The sequence below is a fragment of the Aspergillus novofumigatus genome (assembly GCF_002847465.1).
Source record: "Aspergillus novofumigatus IBT 16806 chromosome Unknown P174scaffold_9, whole genome shotgun sequence".
Taxonomy (NCBI): domain Eukaryota; kingdom Fungi; phylum Ascomycota; class Eurotiomycetes; order Eurotiales; family Aspergillaceae; genus Aspergillus; species Aspergillus novofumigatus.
In genome coordinates, this window is record NW_020194282.1 from 20,054 (window position 1) to 37,396 (window position 17,343).

The 17,343-nt window shown below is 53.0% G+C and overlaps 6 protein-coding genes across 6 annotated transcripts; 2 read left to right on the forward strand and 4 right to left on the reverse strand.

The window, feature by feature from the left end:
• Window positions 1-86: 86 nt before the first annotated feature.
• On the forward strand, window positions 87-2,933 carry P174DRAFT_396107 (histone acetyltransferase NGG1). Its single transcript, XM_024823722.1, has 3 exons — window positions 87-859; window positions 1,050-1,516; window positions 1,573-2,933. The coding sequence occupies exons 1-3, from the start codon at window positions 322-324 to the stop codon at window positions 2,557-2,559; spliced, it is 1,992 nt and encodes a 663-aa protein (XP_024678096.1). The 5' UTR covers window positions 87-321; the 3' UTR covers window positions 2,560-2,933.
• Window positions 2,934-3,005: 72 nt separating this feature from the next.
• Window positions 3,006-5,082, reverse strand: P174DRAFT_445414 (nitrogen permease regulating protein NPR2; the record flags this gene model as incomplete). The annotated part of the gene is made up of 5 exons (XM_024828337.1): window positions 4,866-5,082; window positions 4,379-4,798; window positions 4,186-4,322; window positions 3,735-4,135; window positions 3,006-3,631 (listed from the first exon to the last, which is right to left on the reverse strand). The coding sequence occupies exons 1-5, from the start codon at window positions 4,906-4,908 to the stop codon at window positions 3,007-3,009; spliced, it is 1,626 nt and encodes a 541-aa protein (XP_024678097.1). The 5' UTR covers window positions 4,909-5,082.
• A 542-nt stretch (window positions 5,083-5,624) lies between these two features.
• Window positions 5,625-6,536, reverse strand: P174DRAFT_378342 (uncharacterized protein; the record flags this gene model as incomplete). Its single annotated transcript, XM_024822824.1, has 1 exon — window positions 5,625-6,536. The coding sequence occupies one exon, from the start codon at window positions 6,534-6,536 to the stop codon at window positions 5,625-5,627; it is 912 nt and encodes a 303-aa protein (XP_024678098.1).
• A 1,869-nt stretch (window positions 6,537-8,405) lies between these two features.
• On the forward strand, window positions 8,406-11,011 carry P174DRAFT_424691 (putative DNA repair protein; the record flags this gene model as incomplete). Its single annotated transcript, XM_024825223.1, has 7 exons — window positions 8,406-8,433; window positions 8,486-8,503; window positions 8,564-8,796; window positions 8,849-9,002; window positions 9,053-9,321; window positions 9,370-9,960; window positions 10,010-11,011. 7 exons carry the CDS (start codon window positions 8,406-8,408, stop codon window positions 11,009-11,011), a joined length of 2,295 nt encoding a protein of 764 aa, XP_024678099.1.
• P174DRAFT_445418 (urease Ure) lies at window positions 10,996-14,271 on the reverse strand. The gene is made up of 7 exons (XM_024828338.1): window positions 14,080-14,271; window positions 13,920-14,006; window positions 13,823-13,849; window positions 13,390-13,767; window positions 11,652-13,334; window positions 11,522-11,581; window positions 10,996-11,465 (listed from the first exon to the last, which is right to left on the reverse strand). The coding sequence occupies exons 1-7, from the start codon at window positions 14,098-14,100 to the stop codon at window positions 11,205-11,207; spliced, it is 2,517 nt and encodes an 838-aa protein (XP_024678100.1). The 5' UTR covers window positions 14,101-14,271; the 3' UTR covers window positions 10,996-11,204.
• A 490-nt stretch (window positions 14,272-14,761) lies between these two features.
• P174DRAFT_396116 (putative HMG box protein) lies at window positions 14,762-16,469 on the reverse strand. The gene is made up of 3 exons (XM_024823723.1): window positions 16,270-16,469; window positions 15,411-15,797; window positions 14,762-15,352 (listed from the first exon to the last, which is right to left on the reverse strand). The coding sequence occupies exons 1-3, from the start codon at window positions 16,348-16,350 to the stop codon at window positions 14,900-14,902; spliced, it is 921 nt and encodes a 306-aa protein (XP_024678101.1). The 5' UTR covers window positions 16,351-16,469; the 3' UTR covers window positions 14,762-14,899.
• Window positions 16,470-17,343: the final 874 nt, after the last annotated feature.

The window sequence follows — 17,343 nt, forward strand, 5'->3', positions numbered from 1 at the left end:
GCCCGTATCTCCACGTGATCAATATCACGTGCATCCGTCTCTATCAACACTCCGATAACGATCAGCTCTTGTAAACATCCCACCAACACCACTCACTCTCTCCTCAACCGCTTTCTCTGCAAATCTTGCATCTAGTATGCTCTAGAGGGCAGGTAGTCATCAAGTATTTATCAAGCTCTGGACCCCTTGGTCTTCGGGCAAGATAATACCACTTCAGTGACGAGTTGTGCCTCTGAATCCCTTCTCTCACACCATCACTCTTATCCTCTCAATCTCTCATCTGAATCCTTCCTTAACATCACGTACCTTAACTGTCTCAAAATGCCAGGTGCCAACAAAGGCAAAGGAAAAGGCCGCGAAGTCCGTCCCTCGCGGAGCCGCAACACCACCCCCAATTCGAGCTTCAGTGCTGGTGCAACATCCGCGCAGGCCAGTTACCTCGATGTTGACGTTTCGAAGCTGCTCATTCCGGGCACTATCCAGTATGGCGAAATCCTCGATCGTATGAGCGGGGTTGGGCCGATTCCTGATTCTAAGTCTCTCGAGTCGTTGATGGAACATCTCAAGACTCTCAGTCAGCTAGCAGAGGCTCGTGTTGATGCCTGCGATGCCGGTATTAGAGAGCTCTCGCAGAAGCGCAAAGAGGTTGTTGAAGACCAGGAAACATACGACCGCGAGACTGCATCCAAGGTGAAGCGCGATGTCGACGATGAGGAAGAGGAACCTATCAGAGCCTCTAAGGGAGGAAAACTGAAGAAGCGTAAGGAGCGTGGAGGAAGCACAAAGGAGGACCGTCCGTTGGCACATGGTGCTCATGACATCGCCCGTCAGGACGGCGCCGAGACAAAGGTCGAAGGAGGTACGTTTTGTTATGCCTTTTTGTTGTGACATTCACACGATGACACGTCCCTGCCAACCTCTCTCACTGGACTTTCCCTTTCATAACAACACAGACTCCTCCAACTCCCCCTCCTTCTCCATCTCTGTACCTTTCATCCTGTCTTGGACTTCAGCTTCAAACATGGATCCAGCTAACGAGCCGAACCTAGCCGCTTCCCCAGCCTCCAAGAAGTCGAAGAATATGGCTTCTGAAGTCGCCTCCCCCACTTCTCCCTCGTCTCTGACATCTCCCAAACACACTGCTACTGCTGGCGAAGGTTCCGCTACTGCCGAGACTCCCTCCGAGGACGACAGCGATGAGCACCAGCCTGAACCCGCTCCGGCCATTCCTCAAGTTCAGGTGTTTGGTCCGAACCCGCTCAAATTCGATGATCCTACCATCTACCACATTCGTGAAGTCACTCCTGATATGGCAGATGAGGAGAAGAAGGAGATCTATTGCGTCAACCGTTTCCCAAAGAGTGATCTGAGCCACATGATGGCTGGCGTTCCTCCAGACAAGGATTTCAGCAACGCCAAACCTACCAATCAAGTCAGCGCCAACACTTTTCTCTCTTACATCGAACCTTACGTGCGTCCCCTGACCGAGGAGGACATTGCGTTCTTGAAAGAAAAGGTTAGTTTCATTGGCATCCCAAAAAAGCAGTTTCACGTTAGCTAACAATCAACCAGGGTGATCGCACTACTCCTTTTATCATGCCTCCTCGCGGCAAGAAGCACTACACCGAGATTTGGGCCGAAGAGGATGGACTGATGAACGTCGATCAAGCCAACGGCGATCGCGAGCGTCTTCCTCTGAACCAGGGACGCGGCAGCATCGATCAGGTCACTGACGAGACTGTTGAAACTGACAAGGTCTCTGTCGGACCCTTGGTCAGCCGCCTCTATTCCCTTCTTCGCTATGAACACCGTACAGATCCCGACGAAAACTCCGCAACTGGCGCTGCCAATGGAGAGGCTTCCACCAGTAACTTCTTTAATGGAGATTCCATGGATATCGATCAGCCAGCTGGTGAGTCCGACAGCAAGCCACTCCTGTCTGCGACTTCCTTCCCCGATGCTTCTCCCAGCGGCTTCAAGGTCCCCGCAGCCAAGCTCGACCATGCTCAGCTTGACGAGCGTCTCAAAGCGGAGCTCCGCCACATTGGCTTTCTCGGCGAGGATGACAACCCGGATTACGATGCTCATTACGACGACGATATTGCACAGCGTTTGCGTCTGCTCCAGAGCGAACTCAAAAAGCAAATGATTGCCAACAATGCCCGCAAGGCGCGGCTCCTAGACATCGCTCGTGAACGCATGGCACACCAGGAATATACCACCATCCACGACGACCTCGACTCCCAGGTTCAGCAGGCTTACCTCAAGCGCACCCGCACTCTGGGTAAGAGCAAGAAGGGCTCCCAGGCTAAGCACCGGCCTGGTGGAGCCGGCGGTGGCAGCCACGTCGCCAGTGGTGCAGGTGTGAGCCGGCCTGCCATTGGCGACGTGGCTCGGACCCTCATGGACCGGCGCAAGCGCTGGGAGGAGTGCATCGGGCCCATCTTCAAGGACTCGAAAACCTCGGTCCCCGGCAAGGGCGAGACCATCTTCGACCCGGCCGTCATGGCCGAATACGAGAAGGCCGAGCTCGAGGGCTGGGACGAGGAGCAGGAGTAGGTCTGCCGGCCGATTTTACCGAAATGGTGCCGGCAGACCTGCACTCCTGTGCTCGGTCCTTGCTGTGGTCGGTCGTTTTTCTCTTTTTTCTTTTCTTTTTTTGTGTATTACCACATACCCCTGTACAATGGCGGCGTTGGGAGGGGATTGGGAATGAGTACTGGTTTCCTTTTTTCGCGCTTGATAGCGCTGGTTTACGATCTCCTGCGTCAAGGACGCAGCCACCCTCGCCAATGTCGGCGACTGCCAAGTGTCGCTGTCCCCTGTGGGGACTTGGCAACGCACCGGCGGTTGTGATTTGGTTTGGGCTTTTCGCTGGCGGCCAGACGAATGACTAATGAAATTTATTTCCCTGGTGGAATAATCTACATCTGCGTCTCCTCTCAAGCGCTGTAGCGTTTAGATCATCGTAAATGGGTATCAATTATTCTCGTAGCATATAGAACGTCATCGGTGTATAATCAAGACCTCCCCGGGGTATCTCTTCAGCGCCGCCGTTAGGTCCTTCTCACTGATCTCCAGCTCAGTACAAATCTGATCAAAACAATGCATGCCGTCCAGATATTTGGATAACGTCTTGTTATCCACGAGCTCCTCCTCGTCCTCATCGTCAAAGACGACTGCGGAGCGACTCCCGCTATGCACCGAGGTTGCATGCTCCCTTCCGTCATCCCCGCGCTGGCCAGAGTGCTGGTGATGATGCTGTTGCTGGGCAATCGGTGCCGCGTCATCACCCACACTCGACGCATAGGGACTATTCGTTCCCGTGCCCGGTCCTCGGGACGAGGGTCCCGATGGCGGCTGCGATTGAGAGCTATGGTAATGATGGGAGGACTTCAGCTGCGGGGCGGGTTGCCCCGTCGCGTAGGCGTACTTGTGGACGCGGTATAGGAATCCCTTGATGATACCGAACGTGATGAAGCGGCGAATGTCGATGTGGGCTAGCTTGCGGCTGTTCTGGGCGTACCATTGCCGCACGCTCTGTCCTTGCTTGAGGCTTGCGTAGAGCTCGACGATGCCCACGCCATCGACCATTTCCGGGGGAGGTGGGGTTGCGTGGGGTCGTGGTCGTCTGGAAGGATGGTTGAGATCGAGGGCGTTGTGGTGCTGGAGCGGTAGCTCGAGCTCGGACTGGGTGTTCGACTTGTGCTTCGGCGGTCGCGGTAGTCGGCTACCGGGGCCACACGGAGTCCGGGTCGTACTTGGAAAGGCCGACGAGGTTGCCTGGGATGCCGGAAACGTGGGCGTTTGTGAGGCCGTGGGCGGCGGGTGAGAGGGCGGAGGTCGAGGCGGACGGTGGTGCGGCGGCATTGGTGCTCCCGTGGCCGGTTAGGGACGGGGCGAAGAGTGTGTTGACGTAGCGGGCGCATTCGCGCTGCATTTCTTCGTCGGAGGCGATGGTGGAGCTGAACTGGGCGGTAGGCGCGTAGATTGCCGAGAAGGAGAAGATGTCTAGCAGGAATAGACAGCCGTAGTAGAGGAGATGGCGGATCGCGCGGCAGGTGAGGGAGAAGTCAGTATCTGCGAGGATGGATATGATGCGGATGCTGTTGACGCCATTTATATGAGGCACAATCTATCCTGTATTAGCTTCAGTCCAGATGTCGTCGCTGGTTGAAGGCGTACTCGTTGCATGGTCAGATCCCAATTCTCATCCATAAACGCCTGGTATCGGACCGTGAAAAGAGGGACCTGCCAAGCTCGCACCTGTGGAGGAGCAGGGTATACAGGGAACAGCTTGATATTCAGCGTGTTCAATTCATCTGCATGGATCGTCAGCGATCAGTGCCCCCTCATCCTCGCGAGAAACGCAATGTACCTATTGGAATCATGCACTCGCAATAGTTATTCAAATCCTCCATCAATGTCTCGCACAGACTGTATACCTTCCCTTCTCCACTTTTCGAATGATCCCTAGACAAGAATCCATTCTGCTCTTCCAGCCCATGCATCAGATCCGCAAGCTTCTGCACCACGCTTTTGTACGAGCTAAAGTCCTCCTCCTCGGCCAGCACCAGGCAGAAGTTGAATATGAACTCATTGCGGTCGTACCGGAGCGATTTCATGCAGATTGGATAGCCCAATATCCGGTACCCATTTGTGCACACCTGAATCAGATTGCCGCAGAGCTCTTGCCGGGGGATCACGAAGAAGGAGATGTTGGAGAAGGTCAGGAAGAGAGGTTGCGAGGGGCGGTCGCAGAGGGTACGATGGCTCCGTCGGGGACTTGATGGACAACCTTGGGGCCTGGAACGGTCAGTCTTTCTTAGATCTTTGGTTATGAGATTGATGGGTTGTATTATTACCCTCTTGGGTGTCAAATTTGCTGTAGAATATGGCCCTGATCATGATGAGTTGAAGCTATGAAGAACAGGGTGCGGGACTGCAATTGTCAAAGTCATTGAATTGAAGACCAGTAGGTAGCTGGAAGCATCATCACAGCTCTCTTTTTTTATGCCAGTATCATAGATCCTATTCCATGGCTATAGTCCTTGAAAGTGTTCAGGGTGCCATGGCTTTAGGAATGATGGCGCAGTTTGAAGGCTGCGGGGAGCTTAATCACGGAGATAGCATAAGGTACCTCCAAGCAGGCTCAAGGATAACCAACATGGAATCTTTGATAAGCGCCCCATTGCCCGACCAGCGCTTTTTAAACCGTTGAAAAGAAAAAGCGATTGCCTTCAACCATATTATCAATTCTGGATTTAACATTCTACCGCATTTGCTGTCCAGTGTCCGGCTCAAATTAAACTGAAAATATCTCAGACCGTTATCGAATTAGAAAAGAGTCCGTAGTTTTGCGACGCTGAAACAAAAAAAATCCCAAATGGACAAAGACTTGAGGGTATTGGAAGAGCATTGGAGACGATTACGAAGAAAAGCAGAACGATCTATCAACAGCAGAAAAAGGGGACTATTAGTAAACGCCCGAAGGTGATAAAGAGACGAGAGACACAACTGCGAAAGCGCCGTAAATGCACCACAAAAACTGAAACCAGCCCGCTAGCAATATCTGTAACGCAAATGAGGAAAGAACAAAGCAAAGACCAGTGAGCTGCCTTTTCTTATCGTGCAGTTCCTGGAGGAGGGTTGGGAGGGCGCTGAATGCCAATGTTTGAAGAAAGCACCCTGGGAGGCGCCGGAGTCATGAAACGTTCTGGGAACGATGGCGGGACTTGTGCGATACCTGTCCGACGCAACTGGGCCAATGGAGTAGCCATGTGGGACAAAAAGTTCAACGGCTGGCCCGTTCTGATGGCATTGATCAGGTCTGCGTAACTTCCGCGTTCCCCGGCCTCCTTCAACCACTGCTCCCAGTCCTCATCGAGTGGGACATTGGCACCTTGCTCTCGGGCTGCAGTAGCCGCCAGCAGACGATGGTTCAATTCCACCCCACAGCTTTCCATCTCCTCGTCGCTGGAGTCCTCTTCCACCTTGTGTACTTGCGGCAAACGGTCAACTCCACGGTTGCCAACGGTGTGGCCAGTGTTGATGACGTCCTCGAACGGTTCGTCTATCTTCACCTCAGGTTCCTTGGCCGTTTCTGAGTTGCCGTTGAAATGGATCTCAACAGATGGTCGCGGGGACGGCGTTGCCGGTCGGATGGCTTCGGCAGTTGTGTCTCGCACCTTGATGCCCTCTTCCTTCTCGTAACGTTCCCGCGCAGATTTCGTTCCCTCCCATCTACAGAGCGATGAGATTTCGGCTTCCGTTAGACCAAGTTCGTCAAAGACCTTGAATAGCTTTCGATGCCATGGGAATCGGCTCAATCTCATGCGGTGGGGGCCATAGGAATAGTCAAGGCCCGGATATTGGGCTTCGATGCTGTCCAGTGATCCATAGAAAGTCGACGTCTCTATCCGAACCTCTGGGACAAGATTGCGAGTGATGTGAGCTGAGAAAGTAGCCGGATCACTAGTACGGGGGCGTGGAAAAATTGCGCTGTGCACAATTTGAGCTAGGGAAGGTTTATGCATGGTCGACGAGGCTGCAGTGGTTTGATGTTGAGGTAGTTAAGACTCTGGGGTAAGATAGTCCGTCAGGTTGACGAAATGAGAAACCCCCAACTACACAGTGCGGAGAAAGAGGAGCGGTGAGCGACCAGATGAGGAGAAAGGAGGCAATCCCAGATCTGATAACAACAGTTTCAGATATAAACAAGATGGACAGGCAAATGAGTAAGGAGTCGGAGGCGTTGGAAGGTGGATTGTAAAGGACAGTGAATGAGCTGAAAATGTTTCTCAAGTCACGCTTCACAAATTATTGCAAGTTGCAAGGAGAAGAGATCAGCAAGGGGAGCAATATGCACGGATGTTAGGTAGTATGCATAGGGGAATGCGCCGAGGGGATACGCAGTGCGTACAGGAGAACTCCAAATGATGGCGATTTAGGCGTGAAGTTGGTAAAAAAGAGACAAAGAAAAAAGGGGAAGTTTGTAAACAATAGTCGATAATAAGATAGAGCTGATATAGACTGTCCCTCGGGTCGAGTGTGGAGTTTGATACTATTTGCGGTCGTTATCGTAACAAATCTCAACAACGGATAATGACGACGGTGACGATGACGCTGATAATGGTGTAAGACCACAAGTGTATCGCTCTTTCCTTTGACTTTTCCGTCGTGTATCCTCTCTCACTGAAATATCAACTCGAGTACTCAAAAGGGAGAACTCTTGATGATACTGGAAAAGGATCCTTAGCCCGTAGAGAAGCCTTGGCTTCAAGTACGGTCCAGGCCTCGAGTCTAGATCAGCCGGCTTTCTAACAGGAGGAATACATCGTGAATCCAGAGTATAGATCAGCTCAGGAGTGCCTTTTATTGTCCTAGCCGATCAGGGGAATGGAATGGATCCGAAGAAGAGAGTTTGAAACAAGAGTAAGAGAGAAGGGTGAAGGGGAGGAAGAGAGCAAACTTTTTTATATTTGTTGTCGGCGATTATTTTTTCTCAGCGACGATGACAACAAATAGTAACAATTATGATGATACGACTATTAGTCTGCTGACACGCATGCAATTGACCAGCGCATCAGAAGGAAAAGGGAAACCTGCGTGGAGTTCGGAGGAGAGGAGAACAACGCTGTGGGCCAACGAGGGCACTTGTTTCCGTCATAAACCGGCGTCATTATTGCTGCAAACCTTGATGGATCCGTCTAGTGAGGGCGCAGAAACCATAAAAAAGGACCAGTCTCGTCTTGTTAGATGATTCTATCCCCAATCACCCTGAGAATGGAGCTGTGGTTCTCTTTTCCTGGGCTTGACTGTGTTGGCGAGCGGGTCTATTGTCCACTCGCCTCACCATGTTGTATCTGCATGGCCACTTGGTCGATGGTCGGACTTATTCCTTTGGGCCTCCTGCCGCTACCCATGTAGGGTCCTGGTTGGCAGATGTTCCAGGTATCAATACAGCATTGTTAGAAAGATGATCAATGTAGGATGGAGCTGGTGCTGATGCTGATGCTGGTGTTGCACAAACCGGCGTTGACAAGCCGATTGGCATCCGATCTGATGTTCTTTACCGTAAGAAGACGAGCCTTCCTGGCTGTGCATATTCCCAGTTGTCTAAATTAGGTAGAAGAGTCTAGATTGAGCGGATATGATAAAGATTGAAGGCAAACATCTCTGACAACAAGAAGTGTACTCTACTCAACTGCTAATAGGGACTTTTGTGGATGATAAAGTCACGTGATAATACCCTTTTCAAGAAGGAATCATGCCGTCTATTTCATCCTTCACGACCATTTGTTCTCTCTCGGACAGCCCTTGGTATCATTGCAGGATTAGTCGCAGACTTAGTTTTTGGTCATGTTTCTCACGAGTACGAGAACAATAGCGCTCGTCAACACCAGATGTCGACCTTCGACGGGATAGTACAAGGTATGGCCACCGCCCAGAAAAAGCTATAGCAGGTTATCTAACGGCTCTACAGAGTTTCCTTACATACAGAGTAAGCCGAGATTATTATCTCTGTCATTGTCTTCAGTATACTGAGCTGAATATAATGTAGTCGACTACTTTCGAAAGAATCCCGAACGCCCGCCTCCACTGGCATGTTTTCTCAGCCATGTGCACAGTGATCATCTACAGGGCCTCGAGTCCTTCCGGGCTCCTTTTATCTACTGCTCTGCTGCGACTCGAGAATTGCTCTTGCGCATTGAAAAGTATCCCCACCGGATGAACTTCAGCAAGGGGATACTGGAGTCCCGCAGACTGCACTACAAGCATTTGACCAAGCTTCTGGTGAGAGCTCTTCACTTCTTACTCCAAATTTACCGTCAACTCACATGCACAGCGGCCAATTCCCTTGGATACGCCAACCCAAATTGAGTTGACACCGTTACTGTCGATCAGAGTCACCCTCCTCGACGCGAACCACTGTGCTGGTGCAGTGATGTTCCTGATCGAAGGTGACGGCAAGGCGGTGCTCTACACCGGTGATATTCGCGGTACGTGCTTTTGCATTTTCTTTGCTGTTCCATACTGATAGAGACAATAGCTGAGCGTTGGTGGGTCGACAGCCTTGTCCGGCATCCGGTCCTCATTCCGTACACCCTAGGAAGCAAGAAGCTGGACAAGATGTATCTCGACACCACGTTTGCTCGCGTTAATCGTGTTTGTCGGAGCTTTCCGTCGAAAGCGGAAGGGCTGAGAGAGCTTCTACAGAAGGTCGAAGCGTACCCAAAGGGGACCATCTTCTACTTTCGAGCATGGACGTTTGGTTATGAAGACGTCTGGATAGCCCTTTCCGCTCTTCTGAACACCAAGGTGTGTGACGCACATACATCTGTAAATGCATTGTACTGAACTTGGAAGGTCCACGTTGATCGATACCAGATTGGCCTTTATAGGTCACTTATTTCGAACTCGCGAAGAGCTATCAGCGAGGCACCTGCTCTTTGCGGTTTCGAGCTTGGTAACCGATTTGTACCCGGTTGTCTGAGCGAAGACGAGAGCTCTCGTGTCCATAGCTGCGAGCCTGGAGTACACTGCTCTGCGGTTCGCTCAAAGCGGACCGTCTACATCATGCCGATTGTCGGACGAATGGAGGATGGCACAAGAGTGCCTGAGATCGGAGCAGGAGGGGGAGGTGGCGATCTTTATCAGACCCATGTGCTTGAGCTTCCAGATCAGTCGTCGCTGGAGCAACTGGAGAGTCTGTGTCTGGAGCAGATCGGCGACCCTGAAACGCTCTCACAGACGAGAAAGGCCTTGACCGAAGCTTTCAGGTCAAAGAACAAAGCGCTTTCTCTGGACAGTTATGGCATGAAGGATGTTTCCGACATACCACTGCAGGAGCTCGTGCAAATCCTTGGTCGTGGTCGATCCGACAAGGAGATGTGGTCGGACGATGTGAAAGGATCAGCGCTACGAGATACGTCCGGGAATCGGCTGCCGAAGACTATAGTACGTATCTTTTTCTCGAAATCTAGAAGTCTTCAGCTGACAGATCTAGTATTTTCCATACTCGCGCCATTCCTCCTACGAAGAATTATGCGAACTGGTTTCCGCTTTCAAACCCAGGGACGTCTACCCCTGCACCGTTGACGCACTGGAATGGAACGAAGACGTATCCATGCGCAGCTTGTTCGGTCACTTGTGTTCTGGACACGAATTCGTCCACGACCAGTACATGCGCGACACTATCGCCAACGACGAGGAATTGCGGTCTAGGAAAAGAGTCCGCTACGATGATGATCGCTCAACGCAGTCAACACAGCAATCCATCAGCATGGACGCCAGCATCGACCGCAGTCCTACTGTCATGCCTAATACTAGCGAGCCTCAAGTCCAGCCACATACTAGCCGAACGTCTCCCATCACCTCCCTTGAAACCGTCCCTGACGCCACCATAAACCTCATCCCAAAGAAAACCTCGCCCCAGCCCCTCCCAATCCCCAAATCTAGCCCGGAAGCAGCAAAAGCGAAACGCAATGAGATCCGTCGCGCCTGGCACTTCCTCCATGCAGAAGGACCCCGCCATCCGGAGATAGACCTGGGCGCCCTTCCGTCCTCCTGGCCCACAGCGGAAGAAGATGGATTCCACTTACACCCAGGGGAAAGCTCTGAAACAGGGGATGAAACACGCACACCGACGCAAGACAATTTGCAGTCGGATCACAATCACAACCTAAATGACGATGATGACAACGAAGATGATAACGATAATCATATGCCCAACAGCCAAGTAACGAACACACTCTCCATCTCCTCGTCCGCATTTGCCTCGCAGGATCAAACGCTCGGCCCTCTCCAGCAGGATGGCCCCGGCGACGTCGATATACCGCCCTCCTCGGAGGGAGCGCCGGGACAGCCCCGGACGTTGGACAGATCCAGCTCGTCTCGTGCGCGACGCGCGGCATATCTTGCTGCGCGGGCGGATAGCTACGACGCATGGGCTTGTATGGGGCTTGTTTCGGCGGGGGATAATCACAGCATGGAGGAAACCGAACTGTAGTCATTTAAGACGATATATACAACATGGCAGTTTGATAGTTGATAAGAAACATGTGACTATATACTGCGTGAATCATTATGTATAGGTATCACTCATACGCTGATGCTAACAAAGTAAACGGTGGTATATAAACAACAATTCAACCCAACCCAACTGCAAGTGCAAGTGCAAGCGCAAGCGCAAGTGCATGCACCTAGTAAACGAAGTAATCCTGCGTCAAGGGCAACGCGTCCGCCGGCTCCGCCTCGCAGAGGACCCCGTCCGCCTCGACGACGTAACTCTCCGGATCAACCCGCATCTTAGGCATGACATCATTAAACTTCATGTCCTTCTTGCCGACATTGCGGCAGTTCCTGACGGCCTCGATGCGTTTCTTGAGGCCGTAGGACTGGACGATGCCGTCGTCGATGGAGGCCTGCGAGACCCACATGATGGATGTGCTTGGGACGAAGGCCTGGGCTTGTTAGTAATGGTTTGACTTGATGGAATGAAGAAAAGGAGGGAGCTTACGCCGAACTGCCGTCGCATGATAACCGGCTCGATGGTCGGGATGGAGCCGTTGGGGTCGCCCTGTGCTCGACTCGTTAGTACGACGATGCAAGATTTGGTAGGTGGTTAGGGGGCGCTAGGAGAAACATACCATCTGCGAGGCGACGATCATGCCGCTTTTCAGGATCTGGGCGGGCTTGGTGCCGAAGGTGCTAGGGTGCCAGATGACCAGGTCGGCGAGCTTGCCGACCTCGACGCTTCCGATCAGGTGCGACATGCCCTGCGCGATGGCCGGGTTGATGGTGTACTTGCTGATGTACCGTTTGACGCGGAAGTTGTCCGCGCCGGTGCCCTCGTCCTCCTTGAGGGGCCCGCGCTGCGCCTTGTTCTTGTGGGCGGTGTTCCAGGTGCGCAGGATCACCTCGCCGCAGCGGCCCATGGCCTGCGAGTCCGAGGACATCATGCTGATGGCGCCAAGGTCGTGGAGGACGTCCTCGGCGGCGATGGTCTCGGCGCGGATGCGGGACTCGGCGAAGGCAACGTCCTCGGGGATGTTCTTAGACAGATGGTGGCAGACCATCAGCATGTCCAGGTGTTCGTCCAGGGTGTTCATGGTAAAGGGGCGCGTTGGGTTGGTGCTACTAGGCAACACGTTGGGGTGCTCCACGACGGAGATGATATCGGGTGCGTGGCCGCCACCGGCTCCCTCCGTGTGGTAGGTGTGGATGGTGCGGTTCTTAAAAGATTTGACGGTCTGCTCCACGAAGCCGGATTCATTCAGAGTGTCAGTGTGGATCATGCATTGAACGTCGAATTTGTCGCACATGTCCAGGCAGGTGTCGATCGCAGCAGGGGTTGACCCCCAGTCTTCGTGCAACTTCAAGCCGGCCGCTCCTGCACGAATCTGCTCCTCGATACTCTTGCCACCGCAGTCATTACCCTTGCCGGTGATACCGACGTTGATCGGGAGACTGTCGCACGCCTGGATCATCTGGCGCATGTGCGTAGGTCCTGGCGTGCAGGTGGTCGCGTTCGTGCCTGTCGACGGACCGGTCCCTCCGCCCAAAAACGTGGTGATACCAGAAGCAAGCGCTTCGTCCACCTGCTGAGGGCAGATAAAGTGAATATGGGTATCGAACCCGCCGGCCGTCACAATCTTGTTTTCTCCAGCAATGACATCTGTAGATGAGCCCACAATCATGTCCGGATGCACTCCGTCCATCATATCCGGGTTGCCAGCCTTGCCGATAGCAGAGATCAGCCCATTCTTGATGCCAATGTCCGCCTTGTAGATTCCGCTCCAGTCAATGATCAGCGCATTCGTAATAACGGTGTCCAGACACTCGGCTTCCGACCTCTCCGAGGACTGGCCCATGCCCTCGCGAAGAGTCTTGCCGCCGCCGAACGTACACTCATCCCCGTAAACCGTACAGTCCTTTTCAACCCGAACCCAAAGGTTGGTCAACCCCAGTCTGACCAGGTCCCCGGTGGTGGGTCCAAACATCCGCGCATAAGCTTCTCGGTCCATCGTGAAAGGCGCGATCAGCGCGCTGTCCGCCGTCGGAGCGGGTTCAGGGACGTGAGCGAAACCCTCGACCTGCAAGCGCTGCATGATCTCCTCGGCTCGACTGATATCAACCTTTCCCGACGCAATGAAGTTGCCACCCTTGATAATGCGATTGCCTGCGATCTCGACCAGCGTGACCGTCTTGGTGTCGCCGGGTTCGAACCGTACCGAAGTCCCGGCGGGGATATCGAGTCGGTATCCGTAGGCCCGCAGACGGTCAAAATGAAGCTGAGGGTTGGTCTCGATGAAATGGTAGTGAGAGCCGACCTATTCATAGTTTAGAAACCCCTGTGCGCCTGTGTCTGAAAGGCACCGAACGAACCTGGATTGGGCGATCGCCCTTGCTCATCACCTTCAGCCTGATGCGCTTGCGGCCGTCGTTCAGAGTAATCCGTTCGTTCTTCACTGGCAGGACAGCGCCTGGCATCTTCTCGGGGAGGTAATCGTCCGGGTTCGGATCTGGGAACGTATCCGCCGGTGGAATGGGAAGGAAGCTGCCATACAACGCTTTCTCCAGATCGCCGTCATCGCTGCTGATGGGATGGTGGACCGTCACGAGGTATGTGCCGGTGGGGAAGGTTCCTTCGACTTGGAGCTCGACGAGAGTATGTACGACGGAGGGAAGGACATGGCGACGGCCGAGCATGGTTTTCCCGATGGACATGAGATCGGCCACCGAGTAGTGGCCATCGCGAATCAGCTGCTGCGAGTAAGCACGATGATCTCAAGCATCCAGCTTCGATTGGGAAATATACCTCTTGAAGATTCGATGAAATAAGAGCCTGATCCGCGGTTAGTCTTATAAACCTAACCAAGTATATCGCGCAATGAGAATATAGAGGGAATACATACCGTTGCCTCTGCATGATTGAGTCGCACACCGCGTGCAAGACGACGCTGGGCGAGAAATCCCAATTGCGAGATGACGAGCTTGTCCAGCTGCGAGTGCAAAATTGTTAGTGCTGACTCTATTGTGGATGTATTCCGTAAGTAGCAAGTCCCTGTCACGTACCTCCTTGGGGATTAGGTGCATGGTAACAGCGCAGTAGCCAGTCGGGCGGGGTTACGGAGTAGTAGGAGATGTCTTGGCCTGCGAATCACAACCGCCGCAGCCAAGTGCAGGCGATGAGGAAGGGGTATGTATCACTATAGAGTAGGGAGATATAATTGAACAATGTCTGAACATTGGCAAAACATAGAGAAACAAAAGCAGACAAGAAAGAGGGGCACTTGATGGGATTTAAAAGCATTCATTTCCGCCGGTCCAGTCCAGACCAGACTCCAGACTCCAGACAGTCAAAGGGAGGGGAGACTGCCCGAGAATGAGAGTGCTGAGTGGGGATAGAGATAAGACTGCGATAAGGGCTGTTCAGCCTATGGCAGTTGGCCGTCATTTTGTTACTAACATCCAATTCTCCTTGCCTCAGACGAACGGAGGGCTTTATATTTACACCAATGATCAACAGATCGTAGTGACCCCTGCATGCTTTTCTTAGCTGTCTTCCCAGACCTACCAGTCCTGTAACCTGGCTAACTCACCCTTTTCGCCCTCTTTCTCATATTCTCCTCTTGATCATCAGACTTGTGTATGATGGGGCTGGACTCTGTGCTATTGGGCCCGAGAATCCCTCTACAAGCATTCGGCTGGGGACTGAAAGCATAGAATAACTCAGCCCAACCTTCCTGAATAGAAACACAGTTGTTGAACTTTTAGAATTCAAGAGACTTGGTAACAAACTATCAACCAGTAGATGCACAAAACCAAACTGTATATCCATTCAAGCACCGTAGACGCGCACGACAGCTATGAACAATCAAGATCTGTTCCTCATTTACTCATCACCGCCAACCTCGCTCTTGCGCTTCTTCTTGGTGCGCTTGGCGTTGGCGTCGGCGCCAGCAGCCTTGCGAGTCGAAGCGGGTGGCTCCTCCTCCTTGTCCTTTTCATTGCCCTTGCGCGCAGAGGTGCGTTTCTTCTTCTCCGGGGATTCATTCTTCTTCAATGGAGTCTTCACCTCGCTGCGACGGCGCTTGTTGGCACGAGGCGGAGTGGGCTCCTTGACCGGCTCCGGAGAGGACTCTTCGGTCTCCTCGTCCTCGTCCGCTTCTTCCTCCTGCTCCTCCTCGGACTCTTCGCCACCCGAGGCAGATGCGCCAGCAATGTCCAGCTGGAGCTGGCTGGCCGCCTTGGTGTTGTCATCCTCAGGCCAAGGCTTACCAGCCTTGTAGGCCTTGACCTTTTCCTTGTAGACGGCCAGGTTATCAGCATAAAGCTTCTTCCAGACCTGCCCGATGATGTCAGTAGGCATTGCCAAATCATTCCGTGAGGGATCATAGGCATACCTCTTTCTGCGCCTCGGGCATCTCAGCCCAGCGACGAGTGCCCTCGTCGGAGACATCCTTGGGCCTAGCGCTGGGGCCCAATTCCTGCGCAATGATGGGGCGGTTATGTTGCATGTACAGGAAGTAAGGGGTCAGGGCACGCTTGGGTGCGTTCGGGTCAGGAGGAGCGCGCTTGCGCTTCTTCTTCTCGCCAACCTCGGACTTGGCGCCAGGGCTGGTTGAGCGGGCGCCCAGCAATCCATTCTCCAAAAGCGCAGCAGTGATGTTGCTGGCGTGGCCCAAGTCAAGGGTAGAGAGACCAGGGTTCAACACAGTGTTGGTATGGTTGATATAGGCGCGAGTCAAATCCGAGACCGCCGCCTGCAGATTAGACAAGCTGACAAGAACCTGAGAAAAAATATTAGTGGAGCTGTCGTTACAAGGATGGGTAAACTCTTGAGGCGACAGTAACATGGTATGTGGACAAGGCTTAGGTACGCGCTAGAGCCCGGGAGGATGAGGATAGGGGAGCCTGGCGGAAGGCCGGGACAGCCGCACCAAGCTATTGCCGAACATGAAAGAATAGGCCAAAGCAACGGAAATGGAACAACATAATGAGGATTAAAAATCAGTTTAAGCAAGTCAAGGGGCAAATTGACAAGTAGGTTTTACCCTGCGCTCAGTGCATAGGTAATTTTATAGGTAAGTAGGTAGGTAGATAGGGAGTGTGTGCGAGTGGTTTGTTTACTGACGCGTCGGTTGGGGTGGGCATGTGCTGGGGCTGGGCGGCCGTGGTATGCCGAAAGCACCACCAGTTTTCGGGGGTGCAGCTGCATCTTCGCAAAACCGTTTCTGAAGAAACACAGGGCGATTAACTTACACTTTCACGGGTTCTGGTGAAGTCATCAACATTGACAGTGACCTGGCCATCATGGGCCTTGGTATCGTCCTTGCGCGACATGATAAAAAAGAGTAACCCCCCAAGGAGCTGAAGGTATTGATTGGTAGGGTAGCTGTAGCTGATGCTGTCGTGTCTAGGGAAGAGAGAAGGATGGAGAGGAGAAAATAAATTTTCGAAACTGGCGGGGTTGGGCGCGGTGGAAGGCGGAAGCACAGCGCCCTAAATAGTGGCCGTGGGCAGCGCTGGGCCCAGTGGTCGCTGCTTTAGGCTTAGGGGCAGAGGGAGTCCAGTCCATCACTCAGCTTCAGCAGTTCAGCTCCTTTTGTTTTGGTGGTAGCCAGGTAGAGAGGTAAGGTGGTGCTTAGAGTAGGCCATGGGTGGGCGCTGCTTGCGTGACCACTGGTGCTACTGTGCGAGCCCCTTTACCCGTAGCCCCTAGTCTGGGGAGCACTCACGGCTACGTAGGCTACCTACTAGTACCTAAGATCCCAAGGTCTCTCCTTCGGGCTTGCTTTTCCCCTAAGCTCAGGCTTGGGCGTTTCTGCTACTTGCCAACCCAGCTCCGGGCGCCTAAATCCCAACTGCTGCTCTTGCAAGCCAGAGCTTCCCCCGAGCTAGACCCATTCTTAAACACGGTGGCATGATGCTGTAACTGACTACAGTACTACCCCTGCAGGCTTTCCCCCCTCTCTCCTTGAACCCGCTGGGCTTCAGGATCCTTCCCATACGACCAAAATCTGTCTCTACCGGTCGGTTCTCGACCACCATTTTGGTCTTGCCTTAGCCAACCTTCCTATCTGTACCACAGGCATCCACTTCCCACTTCCCACTTCCCTCAGTTCCAAGTCCAAATATAGGCAGTCGATCAATCTCCAACTTGTGATACATCTTCTCCATAATTTCTTTTCTTCTTCTTCTTCTTCTTCTTCTCCGCCGCACCAGGCGCGCTAAATACCAGTTGCAGCCTACTGCAGCCTCCAAGCAGAAGACCAGTTCGTAGATAATCCTCACAGGAGGATTCCTCCTGCTTTGAACAAGTAACAACAGAGTAAC

Excerpts from the sequence above, each read along its gene's own strand:
- P174DRAFT_445418 (XM_024828338.1), bottom strand. The coding sequence starts at position 14,100 with ATGCACCTAATCCCCAAGGAG. Across the intron at positions 14,007-14,079 it reads TGCACCTAATCCCCAAGGAG|CTGGACAAGCTCGTCATCTC; the intron begins GTACGTGACAGG and ends TTGCACTCGCAG. Across the intron at positions 11,582-11,651 it reads TGATCGTCGCCTCGCAGATG|GGCGACCCCAACGGCTCCAT; the intron begins GTATGTTTCTCC and ends AGTCGAGCACAG.
- P174DRAFT_396107 (XM_024823722.1), top strand. The coding sequence starts at position 322 with ATGCCAGGTGCCAACAAAGGCAAAGGAAAAGGCCGCGAAGTCCGTCCC. Across the intron at positions 860-1,049 it reads CGAGACAAAGGTCGAAGGAG|CCGCTTCCCCAGCCTCCAAG; the intron begins GTACGTTTTGTT and ends AGCCGAACCTAG. Across the intron at positions 1,517-1,572 it reads TTGCGTTCTTGAAAGAAAAG|GGTGATCGCACTACTCCTTT; the intron begins GTTAGTTTCATT and ends ACAATCAACCAG.
- P174DRAFT_396116 (XM_024823723.1), bottom strand. The coding sequence starts at position 16,350 with ATGTCGCGCAAGGACGATACCAAGGCCCATGATGGCCAGGTCACTGTC. Across the intron at positions 15,798-16,269 it reads TCACCAGAACCCGTGAAAGT|GTTCTTGTCAGCTTGTCTAA; the intron begins GTAAGTTAATCG and ends ATTTTTTCTCAG. Across the intron at positions 15,353-15,410 it reads TGCCCGAGGCGCAGAAAGAG|GTCTGGAAGAAGCTTTATGC; the intron begins GTATGCCTATGA and ends ATCATCGGGCAG.